The 25,750-nt window shown below is 39.3% G+C and overlaps 1 protein-coding gene across 3 annotated transcripts in view; it reads left to right on the forward strand.

Moving 5' to 3' along the window:
* The window catches only part of LOC134647022 (chemokine-like protein TAFA-2), a 96,115-nt gene that overhangs the window by 45,710 nt on the left and 24,655 nt on the right, over nucleotides 1-25,750 (forward strand). For all 3 annotated transcript variants that reach the window (XM_063501138.1, XM_063501140.1, XM_063501139.1), the window contains exon 2: nucleotides 5,407-5,510. In XM_063501138.1, coding sequence (XP_063357208.1) covers nucleotides 5,408-5,510 — 103 coding nt within the window. In that variant the 5' untranslated portion in view covers nucleotide 5,407. The remainder of the gene's footprint in view (nucleotides 1-5,406; nucleotides 5,511-25,750) is intronic.

Consider the following 25,750-nt stretch of genomic DNA (forward strand, 5'->3'; position numbering starts at 1 on the left):
ATCCTTATAACTTTAAAAGTACTGTATGACTGTACTGATTTAAAGTATCATGTCACATTTAAACTCTGACCATTCCTTTAAGGTTGATAGCTTGATCAAAGTGATAATAGTTCCATATCGAGTAATTTAAAATGGCAAAAGGTTTTCAGACTGACAAGAACAAAGGGAATCTTTTTGAGTTTAGTCGATGAATTTTACTATGACTTTGTTTTGTACGTAACAGTAACCGGTTCTAACTTTTAATAGACAATTTGAATACACTTCTGATAATCCTGAATAACTCTTTTGACTCAATATTTATTTCTAAACATTTAAACAAATTTTGCTAAACAGTGCAATGAATGCTACACATGTACTACAGCCACAGAAATAAAAATGTACGTATTTAAAACTATGCCAAGTATATAAATAAGGTTTCATCAACCTCCACGTTTTAGTGCAATAACTCTGAAAGTATTTTGTAAAAAGAATCCCAAAGAAAATAAAATTATTATCTACCAAATATAATACTGCTCCCTTAAATGTACACACCCAGAGGGTGAGCTGACCTGGCACAGGCTTCAGAGTGCTTCTTGTTTGGGCATTTGTTTCTGCCTCTCTCTTAACAATGATTGGATAAAGAGAAATAACTTTGCAGTGAATGCTGAATAATATAGAGTCAACCATGACGGTGCCACTAATTCATTTCACCTGAGTACTTAACAATAATTACACATAGATGCATTGTTATCATGAGTTGATATGTCTCCACCAGAGTCCACGACTTATTGCAAAGACACAGTCGTCTCATCCGTCTTTACCAGATCAGCTTGTGAATGGTTCTTTTCAAGCAAGGGCAGGAAAACTGTCATCTTGACTCTTGTGGAATTCTTCTCTTGATAAAGATTAAATATCACTTGAGTACCACAGGTGTCTTTCAATAATGCAGCCAGGATCACAATGTTTATTTATATTAAATATAAGGATATTGTTTTATATTTTTCCAAAAATGCAAAAGACCTTCAAGCCAAGGTCAAGACGTAAACTGGCTTCAAAGCGTAACAAATCTCCAGGGACTCGCTCTGCGGAGCACCAGTGACAACGCAGCACATTCAGGTGCAATGAGATGTCATTTATGGGATTGCACCTTTCGACAGCATCCAACAAATGATGCTGTAACGCTGCCCTGCTCTGCGGCACCAATGACCCTTTTTTCCCCCACACACTTATTACTTTGAATTGCACACCGACACCAACTGGCCACCATTTCAACCCAGCCTCCAATTCTCCGGCTAACCGGTGACCATAAATCTGTCTCTGGGAGGTGAACGTAAGCACACACTGTTCCAGTATAAGTATCTGGGCGTACAATCGAGGTCCATTTGAGAAAATGCATACACTGTTGCATTACCTGGCTATCACGCTCAACATTTCAGTGAATTTCCTTCCTCACAATCGCTCTGTAGCTACACTGAAGACACTGTTAAATACCATGATACTGGCAATCGTGGCTTTAATAGGGATGGAAAAAAATATATTATGAAAATAAAGGATCACCTTGGGTCCATTTAGTGTTCGAGTTGCATTATCGCTCCTCTTGTGGATAAGTGGCTTAATGACCTCCGATATTTCTGGCATGCACAGCAAGTGTCCTGGGAAACAAAGGAGATCTAATTGAAGCAAGGCAAGATGGGAAATGACAATCCAAAAAACACACCTTATCACACAGATAGACCACTCTCCTCATAAAATGATACCAGGGGTTGTTTGAGCAAGCTGCTATTTGGACCTATAGTTATGTAAGATGGGAAGGAAGCTCTGCACCTGGATAAGCTAGAAGTTTCTAGTGGATGTGTTGGAATCCATACCATGATGTGCTTCTAAAGGCCCCTACACACTGAAAGTGCTGAGAAAAAAATGACATGAAATGCCAAATTTTGGGATGCAATCGTTTTATGTAATGTATATACACACAAAATTCGTCTGTGAAATATTTTTAGTGCACAAAATATTTGCACAAATTTTACTTTTCTTTACCTTTTCTGTTGTCATCGGTTACAGTTACCCTGTAGGCAGGGGTTCACATAAGTTGTCCACAGGTGCGCATTCGCTGTCAAAGTAAAAGACGCGCACCACACGCGCGTTTGCGTACATATAAAATGCACTGTTTTTGTCCGCTAGAGTGGGATTTTCACGGCATATTCTGCACCACATCTCTGTTTATTCATCATTTGTTTGAAGCCAGCTCACCTCCTGCAACCACTTTTCCGAGAATACGCGCTTCTTTTGCGGTTTGTACTCCTTCTGACATTTCTTTGGAGGTGGAAGAATACCAAAGTAATTGCTTAAAGGAACTTGCTTCTTCGACATCTTTAAGAGTTCTAAACAAATGTCTGTCCTCCTCCAGAAAATCTTATGTACGCAAACGCGCGTTGCAACTGGTGCGCGTCTTTTATTTTGACAGCAAATGCGCACCTGTGGACCACTTATGTGCACCCCTGCCTATAGGGCACAAGCCATTTTATTAAGTGCTGTGCTTCTGAAATGACTTTCTCATTCATTTTCTCTATTGACATTTCAGAAAATCCCTATATTCTTAAATAAAGAATATAGGGTTTAGCTACAAGGTGGTTTATGAGCCAAATACTGATTCAAAGACTGGATTTGGATCAGAAAAGAAAGTCAGAGGTACAACAATGCATAGATAATTACTCCTAAAATTAGAGGAACTAGCCATAATAATAACCCGCTGAAAATTCCAGAATCTACAGCAAGTGACCTTTGGAACGTTTTGGAATTAGCTTATCTTATCATTTATGTTGTTAACAACAGTATATTGGAAACGTATACATTAGATTATACATATATAATAATGTATAATGGTAGTTTGTGTGTAGCGTTTGTGCCTGCTCAAGCGGTTTCTAAAGTTTAGCACTGACTAAGAAACCTGACATTTCCATGGCGACAGCAACTTCCACCAATCGGACACTTTGCTGCCTTATGTTAGGACTGTGGGTAGAGTCATTCTTTTCTGTGACACTGTGAGTGAAACACATTTTTGTTAAAGTAAGGTTGACATCACACAGACTTCTGGTTTCTACAGGAGCTCATACCATCGTTTCACAGTGTCACAGCTTATAGTTAGTCTACTTTTAGTGGTTACAACATTATGGTTCATGATCTGAATCCCTTTGAAGAATATGAATGAGCCCTGTAGCTGAGCGATTAGCCTTTCTACACTTCTACTATCTCATTAAATGCCACATATCATTTTTTTCGAGTACTCGTGCCTGTATCTCACTAACGTCGGTTGTATCAGATTGTAGGAACAAGTGACCGCTTTGATCATTAGTTTGAGGACTTGGGAATCAAAAGTCAAAGACCCACGCTTTATTGCGTCCACTGCATGCAACTGCTTGTCTTTTTGCTCTGTCACATCTCAGCTATGTGTGCGCTCGTTGCTTTGACTCTTTCAGATTGAGTTATCTGGGTTATTTTAAGATTACTGGAATTATTCCCCATCCGTTTGCTCTTTCCTGCCTCTTTCCTTTGTCAAGAGTTGGATGGTACTTACCATCTGAAATTCACAAATTAACATGATGCATCTTGTTTAATCCCTATAAAAACCTGAAAGAAATGACATAATCAAGCCGCGGCACTTCAAATAACTTCTTCGCTCTCGGTGACCTCCTGTAGTCTCGCTGTCACTGTGATGGCTTTGGGTAGCAATTAGTATTTCCCAAAAATATTTAGCTTTTTTTTAAAGCAGTAAAAATGTGATGTGTAAATTATTCATGACCTTTAAGTCAAATTTCATTAAATGAAGCCATGTCAAAATTAATAAATAAATAAAAATTTAGAGATTATTTAAGACTTCCCCTTCCATATACTGCCATCGCCTACATGTCCAGATGACAGGCATCTATTTATATCTTTAAAGGGCACATTAAACATGTGAGTTCTGCCTGTTCTTTATTGCCGGAGCAACACAACTCAATACTAATTCCTGTGTGACACTGAGCGCTCTAACAAAACCTTGCTAAAAGGTCATGTTTGCTTTGCAAAAATAAACTTAATTACACAAATAATCTGAGATCCCCAATGAGGTTTAGCCAATCTATATGTCAATGTGGCAGCCAGATAAGAGGCGGGAGGTGGTAAATAAGGCATAAACGCAGCTTGTAACTTTGTACCCTCCCGCCATACGATACTATGCCCCTTCCAGTAATTACCGTACCACTGCCGCATCCCCGTTTGAAATTTGATCATTGTCTGTCGGTGATAACACACTGTGCCAGACAGTTTATGCAGTGTGGCCTTGGCTCCACCACACTTCATTAGGGAGAGGGAGTGCAGAGAAAAAGGCACTGCGGAGGGATGGAATAGCCACTGCGACCTGCCCGCTCTCCACTCTGCTGTAGAGCCTACAGAGGCTTGCTGAAGCCTGTTGGGGCAGCAGAGAGCCTTCACCTTATGTTCGTTTGAGCGCGAGGGGAGCCGCAGGGGAAGAAAGAGAGAATTTGGAGATAGTGATCTAGGGGTGCATTCACAGCTGTAGTTTGTTTTGAGAAGCAAGGAGGAGGATAAGAGCCTCTATCCCTGCTTTATACGAGCAAACATGCATTCAGGCGAGCAAAGGGATGAAAAAAAGGAGGAGAGGCTGACACAGATGATAATAGATGCTTTTGTTTGGTAAATGTATATAAACCAGGGGCTTAATGTGGGTTAATGATGTCTATCTAGCCATCTTTCATTCTTGGGGGAAATAATTATTCAATTTCCTGCTGAATTTATTAATCTGCTCACTTACAAAGAAATGTAGGGCCTCTAATTTTGATGGAGGTTTCAGCAGAATATCAATCAAAACTCCAGAAAGTCATACATTGATTTGTATGTCATTTGAACCCTGTGTGAAACATGACCTAGTACTTGGTGGGTAAGTGTTTCTTTTATTTGGTTTGCTCACATCTCAGGAGGGATTTTGGACCACTCCTCTTTACAGAAACTCTCTAAATCCTTTTGATTTCTAGGCTGAAACTTGGCAACTTGAAGCTTCAGCTCCCTCCACAGATTTTCTGCAGGGCTGAGTTCTGGAGACTGTCTAGGGCTTGTCGATCTTCCCCTCATTGCAGTGGAATCGTTACTTGGTCCTTAGCAGGAACACCACAGCACAATGTTGCCACCTCCTTGTTTCACTGTGGGGATGGTGTTGCTTGGGTCATACTCATGATTTTGAAAGAGATGGATTTTGGTTTGGTTTGATCACAGCACCTTCTCCCAAGCTTTCTCTGAATCATTTAGATGTAAACTTTATCTCTGCATATCTATAAATAGTTTTTCTGGTTTCACCTGAAATTGCTTCAAACTGCAGCTATCATAAATGAGTTATTTGTGGTAACACTCCTCTCCTCTCGCCTCTTTATCAAGGATGAGTGAGCCATACCCGCAGATCGGAAGCAAAGGAGCTCTACTTCTAATGGTGCTTGTCATGAGCGTCTGGGAGATGTCTGTACCAGCAGAAGCAACAACAGGTGAGGCCACAGAAACAAAAGCAGCTTTTACTTTGCTTCTTAAGTTTTTCAGTGGTCGTCTGTAGTGCTGAACTGCTTCTGGGTATCACTGATCTGGACTTTGACACTGAAAACAATTATGACCCAGTCAGTAATATATTCTTTTATAAAGGATATATTCATAAAAATCATATATTTTTACTGTTTTTTTCCTTCATAGTATTAAAGGCTAAGGCTGCTCATTGACTGTATGATGTATTGCCACAGTGCGAACCAGCAAGCAAGCAAAAAGTATTTTCACCAACAATTTGAGATGAATACAGACTAATCGGTTTAGAATAACACCAACTGTGTAACATTGCTTTCTTATCATTGTCCCTCACTCAAAAAGCTAAACTCTATAAATATGGAAATATGTTGGACATGAGATTTCTATCACTTCACTGAAACCATTCTCAGTTTGTGTTTGTGACCTGGAGGCATTAACTTTCTATGAACTGTATGAACTTTTAGGCTGATTAGACAGCGAGACCTTCCCTCTGTATATGAATGCCAGTGGCAGAAGTAGTAGATTCTGCTCATGAAGACTCATTTTGGACTGGAGTGGGAGCAAGCAAATGTAATATATATATATATATATATATATATATATATATATATATATATATATATATATATATATATATATATTAAAAACACAAAAGCTAACTAATAAACTGAATTTGAGTAACTTCCATGTTTAGCTCAGTGATTTTTGCAATGTTACAAAATTATGATGTATGTGGGAGCACAACCAGCAGGACCAGGGAGGGAGAGAGCAAGTAAGAGCTTCGGTGTCGTGTTTATTTTCAATATAAATCTGGTCTGCTCCACCAGCTAGCAATGCTACCATTACTGTGGTGCAAGTCAGATCAGGAGTGTCCGCTGCAGCAGCAGCATGAATAACTGGACTGACCATTAGTAACTGATGCTGTTATACATCTTAATAACATCTAAGTAAATTGTTAAGTTTGGGGGTTTTTTGACAGTAAGTCTTGAATAGTGGCAACACTGTGCTTTAAATTGCTTTTATCAGTGCTGTATGTCCTGAAGCAACAGGGCCAGTGGATTCTCTACCTAGGCTCTCAAACACTGATGTTCTGTAGGTCGTGTTGGCATTTTAAGCTGTCTTTTACGTTGATGCTTTTATCCTCTGGTTGTAAAAATGGAGGTGTATGAAGAGATAATAGGGCAAAGGCCGTGTCAGAAAACATGTTGATTAACAGTCGAGTAAGTTAAAAGATTATCAGCAAGGAGTCTGGCTTGTGTCCCAGTTGGTAACTTTGTGTTTTGATTGATTGATTGATTGAATCTTTATTTTGAACATGTTGAAAAAGTACAACAAAATAGAATTAAAAGAGACAAATGAACAAAACAAAACATAAGGAAAACAAGCAACCACAACTCCAAATAACTTTCATGTTCAAAAAGGAGCAGGAAGAAGCATAAGCTTATTTAATCCCACCCCTTTTCCACTATCTAGTATCAATAGACTACAGAAATACCTCCTTGCAATTACATTATGTCATGTGTATTTTTTCTTTTTTCTTTTTTCTTTTTTTTTTTATATATACATATATGTTTCTATCTATCCATACATACGTATATACACATACGCACATATACACATTTTCACTAACCCCATTAACACCTGAAGGATACACAACCTACAAATATATATATATACCCATACCAATATACCCGTGCACCCGCACATACATGAAAATATTAGACAAGAACACCCTGTCAAATCTCTACCTCTTCCCTGTACCCTGTAAAAACCATATCCTTAAACCGCTTTTTAAACTGCGCCATGCTCGGACATTGCTTCATATCTTTACTTAGTCTGTTCCACAGCTTCACTCCACACACAGAGATGCAAAAACTTTTTGATGTTGTACGGATACGAGGATGTTTTAAATTTAATTCCCCCCTCAAATTGTATCCCAGTTTCCTTTTAGAAAACATTTTTAGAATATTGTCAGGAAGCAGGTTGTTTATTGCTTTATATATAATTTGTGCAGTGAGAAAATGAACCAGATCTGTGAATTTTAGAATTTTTGATTTTAAGAATAGTGGATTTGTATGATCTCTGTAACCAGTTTTATGGATTATCCTTATGGCCCTTTTTTGTAATATAAAGATTGATGATAGCGAACATTTGTAAGTATTGCCCCAAACCTCTGCACAGTAATTCAAATACGGTGCAATCAGGGAACAATAGAGAATGTGGAGTGATTTGTGGTCCAGAATGTGTTTTACTTTACTCAAGATTGAGATACTTCTTGAAATTTTGTTATGTATATGATTTATATGAGACTTCCAGTTTAATTTATCATCTACAATCACACCAAGAAACTTATGTTCAAGTACTCTTTCAATTTCCACACCATCTAACTGAATCTGCACTTGTGCATTTCTAAGGGAATTCCCAAATAAGATTATTTTAGTTTTACTTAGATTTAGCGATAGTTTGTTCCTGTTAAGCCATTTTTTAATTTTGCACATTTCTGAAGTAATTGTATCCTGCAGCTCCTTTAGATTCCCCCCAGAACAAAAAATATTTGTGTCATCTGCAAATAATACTAATTTTAATATATCAGATGCCTTACAAATATCATTTATATAAATAATAAATAATTTTGGACCCAGTACAGAGCCTTGTGGAACACCACAAGCAATGTCCAAGCATGATGAGGAATGGACACCCAGCTTCACAAATTGTTTCCTGTCACTTAAATAATTTTTCACCCACTGCAGTACAACCCCCCTGATCCCGTACCGTTCCAGTTTATTAACTAATATGTCATGATTGATTGTGTCGAATGCTTTCTTGAGATCCAGAAATACTCCAGCTGCATACTGTTTCTGATCTATAGCATTCGTAATCTCCTCAATTGATTCGATTAATGCCAGAGATGTTGATCTTTTTGATCTGAATCCATATTGACTGTCAGAGAGTAATTTATGTTTATCTAAGAATTTGTCTAATCGTTTATTAAACAGGTTTTCTAGTATTTTGGAGAATTGTGGTAGTAAAGAAACAGGCCTGTAATTTGTGAAGTGGTGTCTATCCCCAGTTTTATACAGCGGCACAACTTTAGCTATTTTCATTTTGTTTTGCTCAGTGATCTGTTTTGCTTACGCCCACTGGATTCGCTACTCAGGTTCAAGCTCTGAAACTACTTGGTTGGGTTTAGAAAAAGGTTGCCACAGCATGTTTGGGTTAAAACATGCTGCTATACGACACTGGAAAAATGGCAGTGGGTTTATACCAATAATGCCAAGGGACTCACTGCAAATGCTTATATACCAGCGGGCTATGAGTAACCCATCTCACTATTGCTATAACCTGGACAAAGAACAAAATGTGTGCGTCAGTGAGACAGCGGTAGCTCAAACAAAACAGCAGTATTCGACGCCCTGGGAATGAAAATAAACTGGAGAAGCAATCCAAGACGTGACCGTTTACATTCAGGTCTTACTGAGTAATGCTGCAAAATGCAACCTTTTGATCTTCACACCTACTCGAGTCCCAGTGTCCTTGGAGGTCCAAGGCACAACGTCTTTTGTGCTTAAAGCTTACAGCTCTAATACAAGTAACGTGTTACTGGAATCCGATTACTTTTGTCAAGTAACGGGTAAAGTAAGGGATTACTTATTCAAGGTAATTAGATTACTGTTACTTTCCCGTAAGCAGGTTGCGTTACTAAACCGTCATTTTGTTTGTGAGAGTGTCTCATGACAGTGACGTAAGCATGTGCGACGTCTGTGGTAACAGACGTGTGCAGATCAGCTATGGATAACATAGAGTGATGGAGAGAGTACGACCATGCAGCGTTTAAAGCTTGGAAGTACTCACATTACTTTGAGTTTGATTCTGTAAAAGTGACAAAAACATTAGCGTACACTGTGCACTCTGTGTGGGAGGAAAACTTCTTTCTAAAGCAAAAAATTAAACTTCAAATCTGAGCGAGCAGCGAGCACGCTGCCACGGGAATGTGACATTCACAGAGAAACCCCCGGATCCCCCCACTGACATGACCGCTGTGGACAAATCTCCACCTGCACCACTCCTGCTAAACAGGTGACTATAGATTTAAGAGCGACAGGACTCAGTGCTGCTGAATCTTTGATTTATTTTATTTTCTGCTGTGTTTTACTTGCATCTGTTTGAAAGAGTGTAAACACAAAAAATAATTTTTTTAATATGCTAGAATATGCAGAAAATAGGTTTAAATGTTCAACAATTTCTTTAAGTCAAAGACTGTTGCATATGATTTAATTTTTGCTTGATGCATAAAGTTAAAAGATTAAAAATAATGAAACAAGTTTTAAAAAGAGACTTTTTCATTTTATTCAGTTTTATATGATGGATTATGCAGAATAAATAGAATTGGGCTGAAAGGTCTATTTCTTTATTACGTATTCAGGTTGTGTATCATGTTTTTAAAAAGTAACTAAGTAACAAAGCAACTAATTACTTTTGAAAATAACTAATCAGTAAATTAATGGGATTACTTTTTGGAAAAGTAATCAGTAATTAGTAACTAATTACTTTTTTCAAGTAACTTGACCAACACTGGTCAAGCTCCTCCCCCACACAATGAAAACATCATCAGGGGTGATCCGCAACACAGAACACTGTACAAGTCTTCTAAAAGAAGTTCTGGGCTTCCTCTCTTTTTAACTGACATATTAATATAAGAAACTAGCAAAATAACAAAGTCACTCGTTTCATGTCCTTCTGGAGCAGGTTCAACAAATGACAGATCTGATGCAGAGACAGAGGTTTTTATTAGGTGTCTCAGTCACATCATGTGCTCTGTCTGATTAATCAAGTGGCCTAAAGAGGCTCACCATAATGCATCTCCCCATGCCAAGACATAAACAACTTTCCTCTCTCTATAAGTTTAGTTAGTGCCGTTCCATCCATTCACTCAGCTCTTTGGGAGCTACTGAGACCCATGGAGGCTTGTGCGATTCTCCCAAAACAGAGTGACAAATGGAAAGCGGCACACAGAACAAATGCACTGAGGAGAGCTGCCACATAGGCTGCCACTTCTCATGCAAGATGTTACGAAAGGAATTTGTCACCATTCTGCATCACAAATAAAATTTCACAGTGGTAAACGGTGGAGTAATTGGATTGAAACGGCTACTTTGGTGGTATGAGTCAAACTCGTCTCCCATTGCCTAATTAAAAGTGTTGTTGAGTCGTCACCAGTAAACCCACAGAGATCAATTATGGCAACTCAGCAACATTACAAGCAGAGACCAACCCACATGTTTCATCACTGGGAGTCCCACTGACAATGCACAGCCTCAGGTAATTGGTGGTATGCAGGCAGTTCTGCTGCCAGACAGGATGTCCATTTGTGAGCATGACAGAAATTGCACATACCTCTCTCCTCTTTGTCCACCAATTACACTGGGAGTGCAGCGCTTTGATGTGAGTGGCTTTGATTGGCAGCCATCCCCCATTCAAGGCGCTCATCATTTTAGCAGGAAGTAGATCAGAATAATCTCGCACGTGCTCCATTTCACCCGGATAGCCACCGCCGCCCACTAATTTCCCCTGAGTGTTATTTGTATCCTGTAAACCTGTTGTCATTTAAGAGATAAAATGATGCCAGAACATGTCCAATAGAGATATGTTCTGGCTTCTGGAAGAAGGAGGGACCTAAGCTCACTTGCTGGCAAGAGGGACAAATTTATTTCATTTCAACAAGATGAAAAACTATTTTAATAATGCACATACATGAGGTTTTGCTTCTTTAGATAACCAGTTTGTGTCAGCAAAGACAGGATCATGGCTGCACCATCAAACGTGCTGCTCTCTGACAGTTATGCAAATTTGGTTTATTTTCTGCTCTGATTTATTAAAAAGAAGGTTTGCCTTTGCACTCTCCTGTCAAGCCAGCTTGCTACAGAGGAGTCTGTCCTTTACAGTGGATGTTTACAACACAAACTTAATAAGTGTCTCTGGTCACTCCGTTCACCTTTGTGCTTGTCCTTTATTGAGCAGAGATAGGAGTCAGACAGGATGGCTTGGATCTAAAGTCATGGGGACATCTGATTTATTTTAATTAGCATCTACAATAATCGACTACATTGATTCTAAATGCGTTGCTATTTGTTTTTCCTCCTGTGCCTTTTGTGTCTTCTGATAGTAAATGTAAATATGTGTATGCATCAAAATAACCACAGATCTTGCAGTGATGCATCTTACGTTAAATAAAGGAGGTGCTTTGTATAAGTCTGAAGGGAGCTGTTAGATGCAACTTTCCTGTCTGCATGGTATATAGGAAGCTAAGCCAATGGTTTGTTAGCTTTAAACCATGGAGGTGGCTTCCTGGTTTTGTCCAGAGGTATTTTTTTTTAATTAAATGAAAACAAAACAGAGGTTGTCATTTTTGGTAACTTCGTTAATAATCACATTGACAGTGCTCTGGGCCCATTATCTTCCTATTGTAAGACAAATGTAAAAAAACCTCGGTGTGCGCCTTGATGGTTCCTTCAAATTGTGTGGGCAGGTGACAGCAGTAGTCTAATCCAGCTTTTTTCATTTAAGACAGCTAGCTAAGGTAAAGCCATACCTTCCAGCTAATGTCTTTGAACGTGTTATTCATCTTTTTATTACTTGCAGACTGGACTACTGCAGTTCTTTGTACTTTGGTCTGAACCAGGCCTCTCTTTATCGTCTGGTCCAAAATGCAGCTGCTCGTCTGCTAACTGGCACTAAACAGTAAGAGTATATTACCCCAGTTTTAGCCTCTCTACACCGGCTCCCTGTTCCTTACAGGATACAATTTAAACTCTTACTCCTTTTTCTTAAAGGCACTTAATGACCTTCGTACCCGTCTGAGCTCCTATTTATTTATGCTCCAGAGCAGGGCTGGACTGGGACAAAAAAATCGGCCCGGGCATTTTGACTCGAGACCGGCCCACCAGGTATAACAGGAAAAGCCATAAAGCCTTTGAATGAAAATAGACGCTGTTGTGACAGTGATGTACGCTGTCTTGTTGGTATATGTATGATTTCTATACATTTTACATCAGATAAAAACTTTGGTTGTAAGATTTGGAGAGTATTTGTTAAAAGCTAGACATTTTAAATGAGAATAAGAAAGTATTTCTTTGTGCCCCCCTCTCCCTGTTAATGCTCTACCTGGCCCCCTGGCAACACTTTGCTAGACCCGCCCCTGCACAGTTACCAGCTGTCAGCTACTTAGAAAAGGATCCTGGTGTTATTTGTCTCTCAGAAACAGTTCATAACTTCCCTTCAACTCATTCATGTCACCTAAAAGGTAAACCTGTTTCTCCATCACCTGTTCAGCTCTGATGATTCAGTAAGGACATCTCCTGGTTTAATCTTCATGTTTCCCTCTCACCACATATCCAAACCGATATCATGACCAGCAGCTTTACAGCTGTGGCTCCAGCAAACATCAGCTGATACTAGAAATTAATATTAAATAAATTCTAACAACAGCTGATCAAGCTTAAATGTGCTGCTGTTGTTTAGCGCGACATCCGCTGGTTTCCTCTTTCTGGCGCAAAGTGGGCGATAAACAAACAAGTGAGACGATCAGCTGATCATTGATCAGTTTCATGATTAAAGTAGCAACAGGAGAGGGAGGGGGAGAGAATGAGAGAAGAAGAGGCAGCTGTGCAGCAAAAACACAGAATAACTCCAGCTTTGTGTCCTTTTCCATTCTAGCTGAAGTCCGGGACAAACTGTGTTCCTTTTCAGCTCAACACGAAACGCGTAATATTTTCTCTGAATGAGGGACGATTATATTTTTTATGTTACGGCAACCTTATAATTAAAATAAAGTTCACTATTAGTAACATCATAGCACCGACCCAGCTGTATATAAACTCCGTCATGCTAGCTGGTACGCAGTACGAGTTATTGTAACTGACTGTAAAAAGTCAGCACAACGAAAATAAACTCCACCTAAACTTGGTTTATATCTGACCCAGGTAGACTGCAGGTCATAACTTCTTACCTGAAGTTCAGTTCACCTGACACTCGGACCGACGCCCGCCTCGGGTCTCTCCTCCTCCTGCCTCCCCTTTCTCTCATCCACCTGCTGGCCTCCCTGGAAGCTCCGCCATAGCCACCACCAAACAACTGAGTTATTTTTACACATCGGCCAGCATCTGGCCAATCCACCACCTCTCATTGTTTATACCGTTACAAAAAACAAAACAACAAACAAACAAAAAACAAAACGCCAGTCCAGCTATGCTCCAGAGAAAACCACGAGGTCCAGTTCAAAACTAATGTTATCCATTCCACCGCCTAAACTCAAGTCTTGTGGCGACAGGTCCCAGAGGAATAGTCTACCCTTAAATATTAGATCTGCACAAACACTTGATCACATTTTTATGGTCACACTTTGACCAAAGCATTTTGGTTTTAACAGCCTTAATTGTTTTTATTGACTTATTTTATTTATTTATTTGTTTTTTTCCTATATTTTTTTTTACATTTTATTTGTTTTAGTGGCATTTTACATTGTTAAGCACTTTGTGCAGCATGGACGGTTTGGAAATGTGCTATATAAATAAACTTGACCTTGACCTATTTCCTGCACCTTATCGACACTGTGACCCCAGGAAGTGAATGTAGTTGAAAGACAAATAGTGTCCAAATTCATGGGCTGCATCCTCCTGAGGCTGCATTTGTAGGTCGATTGCATCACAGCGACGCGACGAAGGCTGTCCAAATTCAAAGACTCCTCCAAATGCGGCCAACAAATGCATCCTCCTTTTCCCCGAGTTTGAAGGAGGGGTCGGGTGTGTCCTTCGTGGCCCACCATATCCCAGAATTCATAGCTCGGCCCAGCCAATTCCAACAATGGCGGCCGCTACTAACTTTTAATATTACTCTTATTAGTCTTTCTGGGTCACAAAATAAACTTTTAAGATATTTTCAGGTGAGAATGTAGCTGTGTAAACTTCAAATATCTGCTCGATTTATCAAGACATCAGATTTCTGCAAAAGTGCTCTGACGTTTTCGGTTTTATTTGTTCGTCAGTAAATCGGTTTGGCTGAGATTAAAGTTATAGTTTTCACACAGCTGAATAAATGTCAAATAGAAAACTGATTAAACAGAAGTGTGAGATGGTAGAATTTACTCCAGTGTCCTGTTGTATTTTAGATAGAAAGGGGCAGACGGCCAAGTTTGTTAAACTCTACCGAGACAGCTGTTGATGCAAAACTGAAGGCTAGAACGTCCCATTTCACAGCTGCTCACTTCCGGCCTACCCGGCCTTCGGAGGACCCGGCCCACGTAGACTGTGAAGGTCGGGTCCTCAGGAGGATGCAGCCTATGAATTTGAAAGCCCCCATAGGCGTGGTCTCAGAGCTGAACCGGGCTAGCTAGGTTACGCTAACTTCCAGCCTCAGTCAATCCAAGCTAACCAGTTCATGGAACAAACATGGAACTATTTGTTATAGCAACGGTTGGTGAGGCGACTAAAGGACTGACCCCAAACAGCCACCAGTATTTGAAATATAATTCTTCTGTTAGTACACTTCTGTGCACTACACTGTGCATATGCTATGTGAGTTATGTGGTGCATGAATTCCAACAGGTCAGTGTTTGTAACAATCACAGAGATGAGCTTTCAAATGTAGGATACTGAAACTGGGCAGTGAAGCAAAGTGAACTATGCAGGTAGACAAAAATGTCATGCAGGAAAAGAGCAACGAGGAACGCGAAGAAAAACTGAAAAAAGGGGCAGAACTGGGAGACTGCTAGGAACACCAGAAAGTGTGATGCTAAGCACTCAAAGATAATCTGGCTAGCATGAACACACTTATTTTAATTCTTCTAAAGTGAAGATTACACATGGACACAAAGTAAAGCCAAGCACATGTAATGTTGTTGCCTAAAAAAAGACAGTCTCTTCTTACTAGCTAGCTTGACAATGGAACTAAAATAGACACAAATCTTTCTACTACTTGGGTAAAATTAAATAACGGTCTTTCTGTTATGTGCGTTGCTAAACCACAGTCAGGGACAAACATATCATGCTGTACAAGTAAGCCATTGTTTTTTTTTTACCTGTTACAAAGGCTGGGCATGTCTCCTTGATACAAGATGTTTGCATAAATAGAAGATTTTGTATGTTGTTATATTAATATGTAGATACTAACAGTAATAGATGTTAAGTTAAATTGTTGAATGTTGTCATTGTGGTTCTTAAATTTGTAAAGTCTTAGTTCAAACTATAGGATCAAAGCCATTCCTTTGTCTCTGACCACCTCTCCAGCCACTCTGTGCTGGGGGAGGTTTTATTGCAGATACATCCTATCTGAAAGATCTGATTCTTGTGTGGTAAGCTTCCTGCCCTTTTGTTGTGCATGGTGAACCAATACAGGAATTGAACCATATATTGGGTGTGGGGGAGATTATTTTATGACTAAGGATGTTGTTAGAAACAGTTGGACGTCACGCACACAGAGAGACACACATTCTCACACACTCACTCAAACACACACACACACACACACACACACACACACACACACACACACACACACACACACACACACACGTTCTTGCACATGCATACAGATGTTTACACATACACACACATAGTGCCTTGCCTTAGAACCATTTGGGGGTTTTACGGTGGGAGGTGCTTTTGCTGTGATGTGTACTGTGTGAACTGTTTTCCCAATAAAAGGCCGCAAGCGGAGGCCGGACTTGGGGTCATTTTGTGGTAGGATTCGAAGTGCGTTCCTGAGATACCGACGAGGCCTCCCTTGCAAGTAAATCGATCGATCACTGACTGTCTTGTTTTCTTCATGATGAGTAAGTCTCTAAACTATCGGGGCTTGTGGAAACACAGACCCAACAATAGATGATATGATATAACGTGTAATGTTTGAAGTAGAGCTGGGCGATAGAACGATAACGATATGTATTGCGAAATAACTTTTTCTCGATAGAAAAATTAAACTATTGTGATAGGCCTCATCTCGCTTGTCCTCTTAAAAAAAAAAAAAAGAACAGCCAATCCAAATTAAGTAGCGCAGAGCCGAAACCAATCACAGCCGCAGCGTCACGTCACGTGACTTGTTACGTACAGCACAAGTGCCAAGGCGCACATGTGTATTTGTTTTTGCAGCCGGGCCGCCTGGGTAATGAAGGAAATGAGTTTGCCGACTAGAGAAAAATCAACCGAGAGCGTGAGCGAAGGTTACCGAAGAGAAAACAGATGATGGTTCCAATGCCGGAGAGCTTGTCGAACGGAAGGGCCATAGAAGTTCCGTAGTGTGAAGGTATTTCGGCTATTTCAAGTCTGACAAAAAACAGAGTAGCGCGCACTGTAAATTGTGCTGAAAGCAAGTCTGGAAATACAATAAACCGGTGCATGCTCAATCTGTGACTGAAAGCGCTAATTCATCATTCGGCTTTTGTCAGACTAAAGTCACTGTTAAAACTGTTTGAAAAGCTAACCTATACAACAAGGAGAGATTGAGAATTTCCTTTTAGTTCTCAGTTTATTTGATATTGACAAAAGTTAGTCAATTTTGTCTGTTCTTCTGTAAAACAAATTAAGATTTATTTTTAGAATTAAAATTTATTAAATGACAATTTAGTAGTCTGTTTTGTTTGTTCTATTTTGAAACTTAAACGCTTTAGCGGCTGCCTTTTGTGTAGTTTGCAATATTTGCCTTTATTTATCTGAAACTGAAGTCTCACGTTCCTTAAGTACATCTACCCTGTTAAACTTATTATGGGAAATAAATATTTAAATCAAAACAAGCTGCAGATTATTTCACATTTTACTTGTGAGCAACGGCACATTTAAATCTTACAAATATAGTTATTTGGCTTATATCGTGATATATATCGTTATCGCCTGAAATGAAAAAAACATATCGTGATATGAAAAAATCTTATATCGCCCAGCTCTACTTTGAAGCAAAGACTAAAATTATAAAATGTTGCAAAACCTTTAAGAAACAGTTCAAGAAAAACATACCACATACCATGTGCCACTAAGCATTCACAGACTATAACCTTGATGTACTAAGGCCTGCTTTGTAAGAGCTGCTCTTCAATAAAGCTTAAAACCTAATCAATCAGTTATGTGAAAAACAACTGTAGGACTTGAAGAGTTTTTACCAGAAAAGCAGTAGGAAGGCATCTCTACCTGATTTTTATATTGCATTGCCATCTCTGCACACAGTGCTTGTGGTCACCCAAGTGGGTTGTAGAGAGCTTAAATTCTGACCTTCAAATTGTGCTGCCGTGATCCCCGCAGACACATTACAGCCTTGAATTTCAGTGTCCACAATGGGAAACCACTTAGCAAGAATCAAAGCACACAGGTTGGTAAGTAGAACTTGAACCTGAGAGGAGTGAAATATTTCTGAAGGTTTATACTCAGTATTTTTAGATGTTAGCAGCACTCAGGTAGCATTGAGCTGGTACAGGTGAAGATTCAGTTTGCAGTATAGCATCTGAGGTGCCTTCTGTACCACTGTAAATGTTACACTGAGGTATGACCTCCATGTCTGGCTTCCATTCTGTGTTATATGCATCAAAGATTGTTGCTTGCTCTGCACCTTGCACTTTCTGCTCTTTGTAATAAAAAAAAGATTTATATGTTGGATAACAAGCATCCTGCCAAGAAAGGAAAACATTCCTTGCACCCTTGAGAGAGCAGTAACTAACACTCGGAGACACTATTGGACCCCCATATTAAACATAACAAACAAACCATATTCTCATTTGCATCGAGTTCAGTGTCCTGAATCAGATTTGCGAACATGGTTGCAAGATTGTGTCTCATATGAAAAAACCTGTCATGTGTCGCTGCTCAAAACAGCTATGAATAAAGCAATAAATAGAACGACACTTCCTCTTCTCATTATGAAGGTTTGCAAAGGGGGAATCACACTCTGTGAGCTCATTGTTAAAGGCGTTTTCTCTCTACGTGAGGCAGTGTTCTGGTTGCACACAATGCAGCATATAGAGCAAAGCAATGATTGCATTATCATTCACAGCTTCATGAATGATACAGAGCAGGCATGCATTTGCAGTTTCTCCGTCTCCAGAGACCAATGTATAAAAGCTTCTTAAGCAAAGTAATTTCAGTCGTGCACAGAGAGAAAAAAATGCCCATCCCTCCACACGGAAACCGCTTTGGTTCAAAGGATCGTCTTAAAGGAGCGAATGCTTGGGCAGCATCAAAAGTTGGGACATGGAGTAGGAGATGATCTCATGATCGAAAGACCTGATTGCTCCGCCACAAGCAGTGACTTCATCTGTTAGCTGCTACCGTCACAGTGACAGATTGTTTTTGTATTTTCTTTCTTGTATAGATGTAAAATCAACTGGGTGTGGGAATTCCCTTCAGCGTAATTATTCAGCATATAGAGCAGCTCGATAGAGTTCAACAGGCGTGTCTTACGGTTTGAAATAGATGCAGTGAGATGTAGGATGTATAACCGTAGCAAACAAAGAAAATATTGGAAAAGTTTATTGTAGATAAAGTTTTCCCTTCAGCGTGTGTTTTATGTTGCAAAATGGTGCGTTCTAACCCAGCGGTCCCCAACCTGTTTTGCGCTTGGACCACTTTATGTCCGACAATATTTTCACGGACCGAACTTTAAGATGTTGCAGATAAATACAACAAAATAAAACCAGTACTGGTACCAAAAAAGAACAATTATTCATAACACACGGGAAAAGACCCAGGGAAACAGAGTTAACGATAAAAACTATAAAAACCCTGAAAACCATAAATTTCACACCCGAGACTCAACTCTCGCGGCCCGGCACCAAACGACTCATGGACCGGTACCGGTCGGTGGCCCGGGGGTTGGGGACCGCTGTTCTAACCCAGACCCAACTTTTTTCCCCTAAACCTTTGATGCCTAAACTTGAACTTCAGCTGGTCATGTTGACTGCATCTATATGCCTAAATGCATATAAAGCTGGAACGGTGTACCCACTAAGGTTGCTGTTGATGCTCACATCACTAACAAGCCGATGTGTTTTATAGTGAAAGGGTCAGTCAGCAGCAAGAATATCACTCCACATGCGAATTGGCTTCTTTCTTTGGTTGACCACGAGAACATTGCATGATGTCATGTGGATAAATCAATGCTCAAAGGACTGGACACAAATAGAGGAACTCTGAGTAAGGCTTCAAAGCAGTGATTTTCAGAGGTCAGCCCTATAAACATGTTTCATGTTACGCATTATAAAGACTAAGGGCCAAGAATCAGAAAAGACGAGTCATGGGTTACATTCCTACTCGTGACTGCACTGTGATCAGTAAGAGAACAAGAAATGACATAAAGTTTAAAGGACAGAGATAAGGTAGAGGTGGAAGACTGAAGGAGAAAGAAATACACCAAATAAAATGTCTTAGTTCATTTCAAACATTTAATCTTTTTTTTTTTAAATAATTCACTGGAGTATTAAATTAGAGCTTTTGGATAAGGGATGTGTTTAAATTCATGTCACTTAGATGGCACCTAATAAGAAACATGTTAGTCACTGGTACTGATCTACATCCTTTGAACAATCATCAGAGAATAGAAATTAATGCCAAAAGGAAGGCTGTATATGAATAGAACATTATTATGACCCATTCAGAGGACAGCCTAACTGTATTTTATCTTAAGATGAAAAATCTACTAAGTGATACAGTTTAGGAAATTTAAATGTGTCAATTTTGACTACTACGTACAATTTTATGGTGCATTTAGAGCCTCGTATTCACTGGCGTATACATACTATGGTGGGAGCATCAGGGCAGAGAGCACATCTAGCTCTCACTGGGTTTCAGAGCTCAGAGTTGTGAGAGAATGATAAGAGAGCAACTATCAGCCTCTGGGCTTAAACACGCCAGATGTGAGAATTAATGTGTCATGCGACTCATTTTTTGCAGTGGCATGCTGAGCATATTGTACCGAAGGTAAAAACGGTGAAGTGTTGGCTCAAATGGATATCAGCAGATACTGGATCTCTGTATCATTTCCAGTCTGTGGATTCATCGAAGGAAGCACTGAAATTTTGTTCTACAACGCTGCAAATTTCACTGAGGAAATGCATTCAAGTTTACTATAAAACAATATACAGTCAAATGCATTTCTTTACATTGTGTATATATTTTTGTTATAAATTCTTGATGAAAGTTTTTACTTACATTGTTCCTTATTATTCATATTTTTTTTTCTTTTGAGCTTTAGAGTTTTTGTACCAGGGGGTCGTGTTTACCCCCATAGGCACGATTCTCTAGCTTTGCAAAGCAGCAGACTGCTCACTCTGCCTCTGGAAATTTCCAGCAGGGTTCATATTTCTGGCTTTCTCTCACTAATATAGTTGGGGGGATTTGTTTTCCAAAATTCCCTTTGGCTGATAACTTTTTTTTTTTTTTTTGCTTTAAAATACTAAAATAAACCAAATCTTGTAAACCAAAATAACAGTTGTGCTTCCCATCTTTACTGCACATAATCGTCTTGGTTTCCTGCAAGGTAATGTAAAATGCCAGAAGGCGTTTGTTTGTAACTGGATTTACTCTGCATTAGATTATCCTCAAACACAAATGTAGTGAAATGGACTGGTACTAAACAGTCCACTGGGGCAACATTACACATCTTTGTTAACAGTAACAGTGGTAGAAAGTTTGAAAAATGCTCTGTGGCATCCATAATATTAAAAAATTGTATGACATGTATGATATGATGTTGTATGATATTTCTGTTTTTTAATCACTGATAAAACAGATTTTTCTTCCTCGTTGTATTTTATGCAAAGGTGTAATTGTTATGTTTTGTTTGGCAAGTAGGTAGTTTCATCATTTGCAGTTGTTTTTTTTTGCCTGTTACGATCACATTGACAGTTCTACTTGCCCAGAGCAAGGCCTGTAATCCCAAAGGTGCTACGGAGGAAACAACCGGCTCTCAGTGCTGGAGCTGTTCCAGCGATTATCATGAGGAATGTGAGGTCCTTGGACAATAAGATGGACGAGCTTAGTGAGCTGATTAAGACCCAGAGGGAACACAGTGAGTGTGGTTTGATGTTTTTCATGGAGACACTCACGTTCCCCAGACTACAGTGTCACACTACCTGGCTTCGGGAGTTTTCGTGCAGACAGGGACGTTAATCTAAGAGAGAAGAGGAAATGTGGAGGGACTGCACTGTGTGGGGATGAAACCCAGCGTAGTCCTGGATATTTTACCATAAAGAGATGTTTCTGTGGCCTGCATGTTGAGCTGTTAGCTGTCGATCACACATCCATCTTAGTCGCAGAGAGAAACAGAAAAGCTGCTGCTATTTGAATTCAGTTTAAATCAAGATCATATTCGCATTCCTCCGTCATCAGAATGACTGTGGGTGTAGTGAATGACTATGGATCATAACCATCCTGCCCATCTGTAGTTATTATTTTATTAAGCTCCCTAGTGTAATATCTTTAGGTTTTGGTTTATAGAGCCGTTCAATTTATTTGAACCTTTCTGAGTTATTTTTGGTACAGTGTACAAATTTACAGGAGAAACTGTCTTTTATAGCCTGTTCTTGTTATAACAAATGTACCTGGGTTGATTTTCCTTTAATGACCTGTTTCATTTTGTTAGGACGTGCATTATAGTTTGCTATAGCCGTGGTTGCATTGACAGGCAGGTCAAATGGGCTCTCAGCCGTCTGCTAGGTGTCATCTCAGCCACCTCATGCAGTGTTTGTTGTGTTGGTGCCTTTTGGGGAATTTTTTTCAGTACAATTATCTGACAATTAACCTGGTTTGCTGTGTGGTTTACGGCCACATTAGCCCCTCCAGTTGGCCTATGTTCCATTTTTTAGTAAAATTGCATCTTATTTTCATGTTAATTAGCACATATTAGCAGGTACTATGTGTCTGTGCAATACTCCTGTTAAGAAAGTGAATGTATCATACAATTAACAATTTTCACATCAGAAAAATTCATGTAATAACATTTGCATAGGTTCTTATAAGTAATAATAATAATAATACTGTTTTTAAATTTTTATCTTTACTTGTTCAGTTGATATTTTTCCATCGAGGTTCACTAATTGTTAAAAAAAATTGTTCTTCTAATATGTAACTATAAATGTGGCTAAATATGGTTGTGGCAGAGGCGTGGTCAGCTGCAGGGGAGGAGTGGGGCAGTGAGCTCAAGGGGGCGGAGCCAAGGCTGGAGGGACAGGTGGAGATGATTTACCTAATGAGGTTTTTCCCTTTTTATATAGTAAAGCCGGAGACCAGAGAGGGGTGTGTGTGTGTGCAGACGACTAACTGGAAAGTTAGTGAACATAGTGCCGAACCATAATAACATGTGTGATGCTTCAATAAACAGTCCTCAAGTGTACATCGTGACGATGTGTTGGTTCGATCTTTACAGTGGTTAAATAATATACAGTAATTATAAGGTATTATCTGAATTATAGACAATGCAGGCTCTTATCTATTGGTTCATCATTCTGGACACGATTTTTATTGTCTTGTCCTGTTTCTGAATTAGTTTCGCATCCCAGAACACAATCCAGCACCAGTCCCAGCTCGTTTGTAGTATTTCATGTTGAAAAAATGAATATTTTCCACTTTGGCGATTGGAGTTGCAGTTGCTAGAGAATCATCTCAATTCAACTAAAACACGTCACAGATTTTTAACTGTCATTTTTTAAAATATGTTGTTTATTCAAAATGTATCAACTGCTCAGATTTAGGCATTAAAAATGACTTAATTATGTAAAAAACAAAACAAAATCAGGGATTTGGTTGAAATGCAGTGATTTTCTTAGTTTGTAGCTGTTTTTATGTTTGCAATGTTGCAATTCCCACTGGGTCTGGACCAAACGAACTGGACAAATTGTGTCTATGAACACAAAGAAATAGAGTATGTTTTGTGGGTGACTATTTCACATTTTACTAAACTATAAGCAATAAAGTAGACATTTTGGTGTGGTTTGGTCCAATGCCTGCTCATTCTTGGTCTTACCTTGCTAGCCATAACTTTAAAAATTCCTGGAAATATTCCTGCTGTTAGTATAGCCTAACTTTATTTCTCTTTATGCTGTAATTGGAACACCAACATTCTCTTGCGTCTCTCACTTATCTCAGTTCCAACAGTGTGTCTGCTAGAAGCGGGCAGATTGATCGAGGTATTGATATCAAGGCTGGTATTGGTATCATATTGATACTAGTGTGACAGGATCAATACTTTGTTTCTGTTCCCCAAGTTCAGGATGTAGCCAAATGAATTATGTTAAATTATTGTTGTTGTTTGGAAATGAAAAATGTGCTACTCTCCCCTGCATACGTTGCCTTTAGAGGCTAAGAGTCTGTATCAGTATCACAGTATATTCTTGGTATTCGACTGATACCAAAATATGCAGTATCACACACCACTAATGTCTTCACAGAAGAAGTACTACCTACTCTATAAGTAGTTATGAGTACTTACTCATAAGTATTTATAGTTTCCAGCGTCCTTCTCAAAAAGGCTTGTCTAGTTCTTCATGCATGGCTGTTTTCATTTTTGCCATTTTTGGATAGAACCACAGTTGAGATGCAGACAGGACATATAGGACAAGAGAAAAGGCTACAACAAGCAACAAACGTCCCCAGCCAGAGTCAGACTGGGGACGATGCAGTTACATGACATGCTTAGCCATCAGGGAGTCCCTGCATCCTGTTATTTAAATTTCATGGCATCATGCTGGTGCTATAAAATTTTGAAGGACGAATCTAAAAACATAACCGCGGCAGCAGCAGCTGTGGTGTATCCGGAGCCAGAGGGATCCTCTCTGTCAAAGCGGAGCACAGCAGGCTAAAAGATGGACTCTGTGTGAGGAGGACTGAATGATTCCTGAGTGAAATGCTTTTCTCTGTATCTGCTGGCAGTGTGCGCTGAGCAGGCATCCAAAAAGAACTCTAAATCCAGTCAGAAACACCATTGCTTCTCAGTATGAAGCCGCTGGCAGCACAAAGACCTAAAGCAGCTCAGCTTACTGTGTGTTTGTCTTTCATATCTTTTTTTCGTATTTGGCAGTAAGCATCCCACTACTTTTGGATGGCTACCTGCATCATTTGTGATTTGAGAAAGGATGGTGAGGATAGAGCAGACACGCATAATCAAAAACAGGACGTCCCCTTACTCTTCCTGTGTTGTTGTTTCTTTGCTTTTTGTATTTTAAGTATTGTGTTTTTTTTACCCGATGATAACATGTATAATATGTGTGAAATATTTGATCCTATCACTTTGTAGAGATTAGATAACCAAAAACATGGAGCAGCAAATATCAGAGCCTCAGTAAAAGTCATATTTTCTGAACTCAAATAAGATAACAGGTGCTTTTGTGTTGCGTGTTGTCAGATTTAATATCATTCGGTCTCAGAAAAGCAGCTGATTCTATCACCTTTAGAGCTGCTTGTTACAGCAGCCAAACTGTTGCTGTCCACAGACATAACACGCTGAAGTGAAAATGAAATTAACCAGGCTTAGTTGAGTTGCTCGAGTACAGACTGTTAGGACCAGTTTCATGCAGTCGTTTCAGATTTACTGTTTACCGCAGCGGCAGCAGTGTGTATCTCAGCAGAAGGACACCTCATGAAAATGTCACATGCAATTAAAAGAGGATGGAGCAGCTCAGGCTCTAAATAATTCAGACAATAGAGCGTGATCTGGAAATTGGCTCCACATACTGCAGCGCTGCACTTTTGCCTTCACAGATCTGATTTTGTTTGTTTGTTTGTTTGCTTTTTGTTTCGACAGAATGCTGCTTGCTGGGATAAATCTAGAACAGCATCACACTTGAGTAATTCTTCATATACACAGTGCCATTTTCTATTTTTACATAGACATATTTACGATTATATTTATTGTGCAAATGATGTCAGAGGCTGACTGGTCACCATATTATCCTCTGTAAAGAGCTAGGATTACAGTTTCAGCAATCAGACTTCAGAGCCAAACTTTGGTAAGTAATGATCTTAAAGGGACTGTGACCATTATGGCTATCTAAGGCGTTTTCATGAAAACAAAACAAAGTCTATTTTTTTTTAGTGTTTCATAATCATAACATATTGAGTGACTTTCCCACATGGAGAACTTCTCAGATATACACAATTATTATTAGTCATTTGTATGTATTACATGACATATGCCTCATGCTCCGTATAAAAGTGCAGCCTTCTGCATTTTACCTGTAAAAGAT

This window comes from Pelmatolapia mariae, linkage group LG17 (assembly GCF_036321145.2).
Source record: "Pelmatolapia mariae isolate MD_Pm_ZW linkage group LG17, Pm_UMD_F_2, whole genome shotgun sequence".
Taxonomy (NCBI): domain Eukaryota; kingdom Metazoa; phylum Chordata; class Actinopteri; order Cichliformes; family Cichlidae; genus Pelmatolapia; species Pelmatolapia mariae.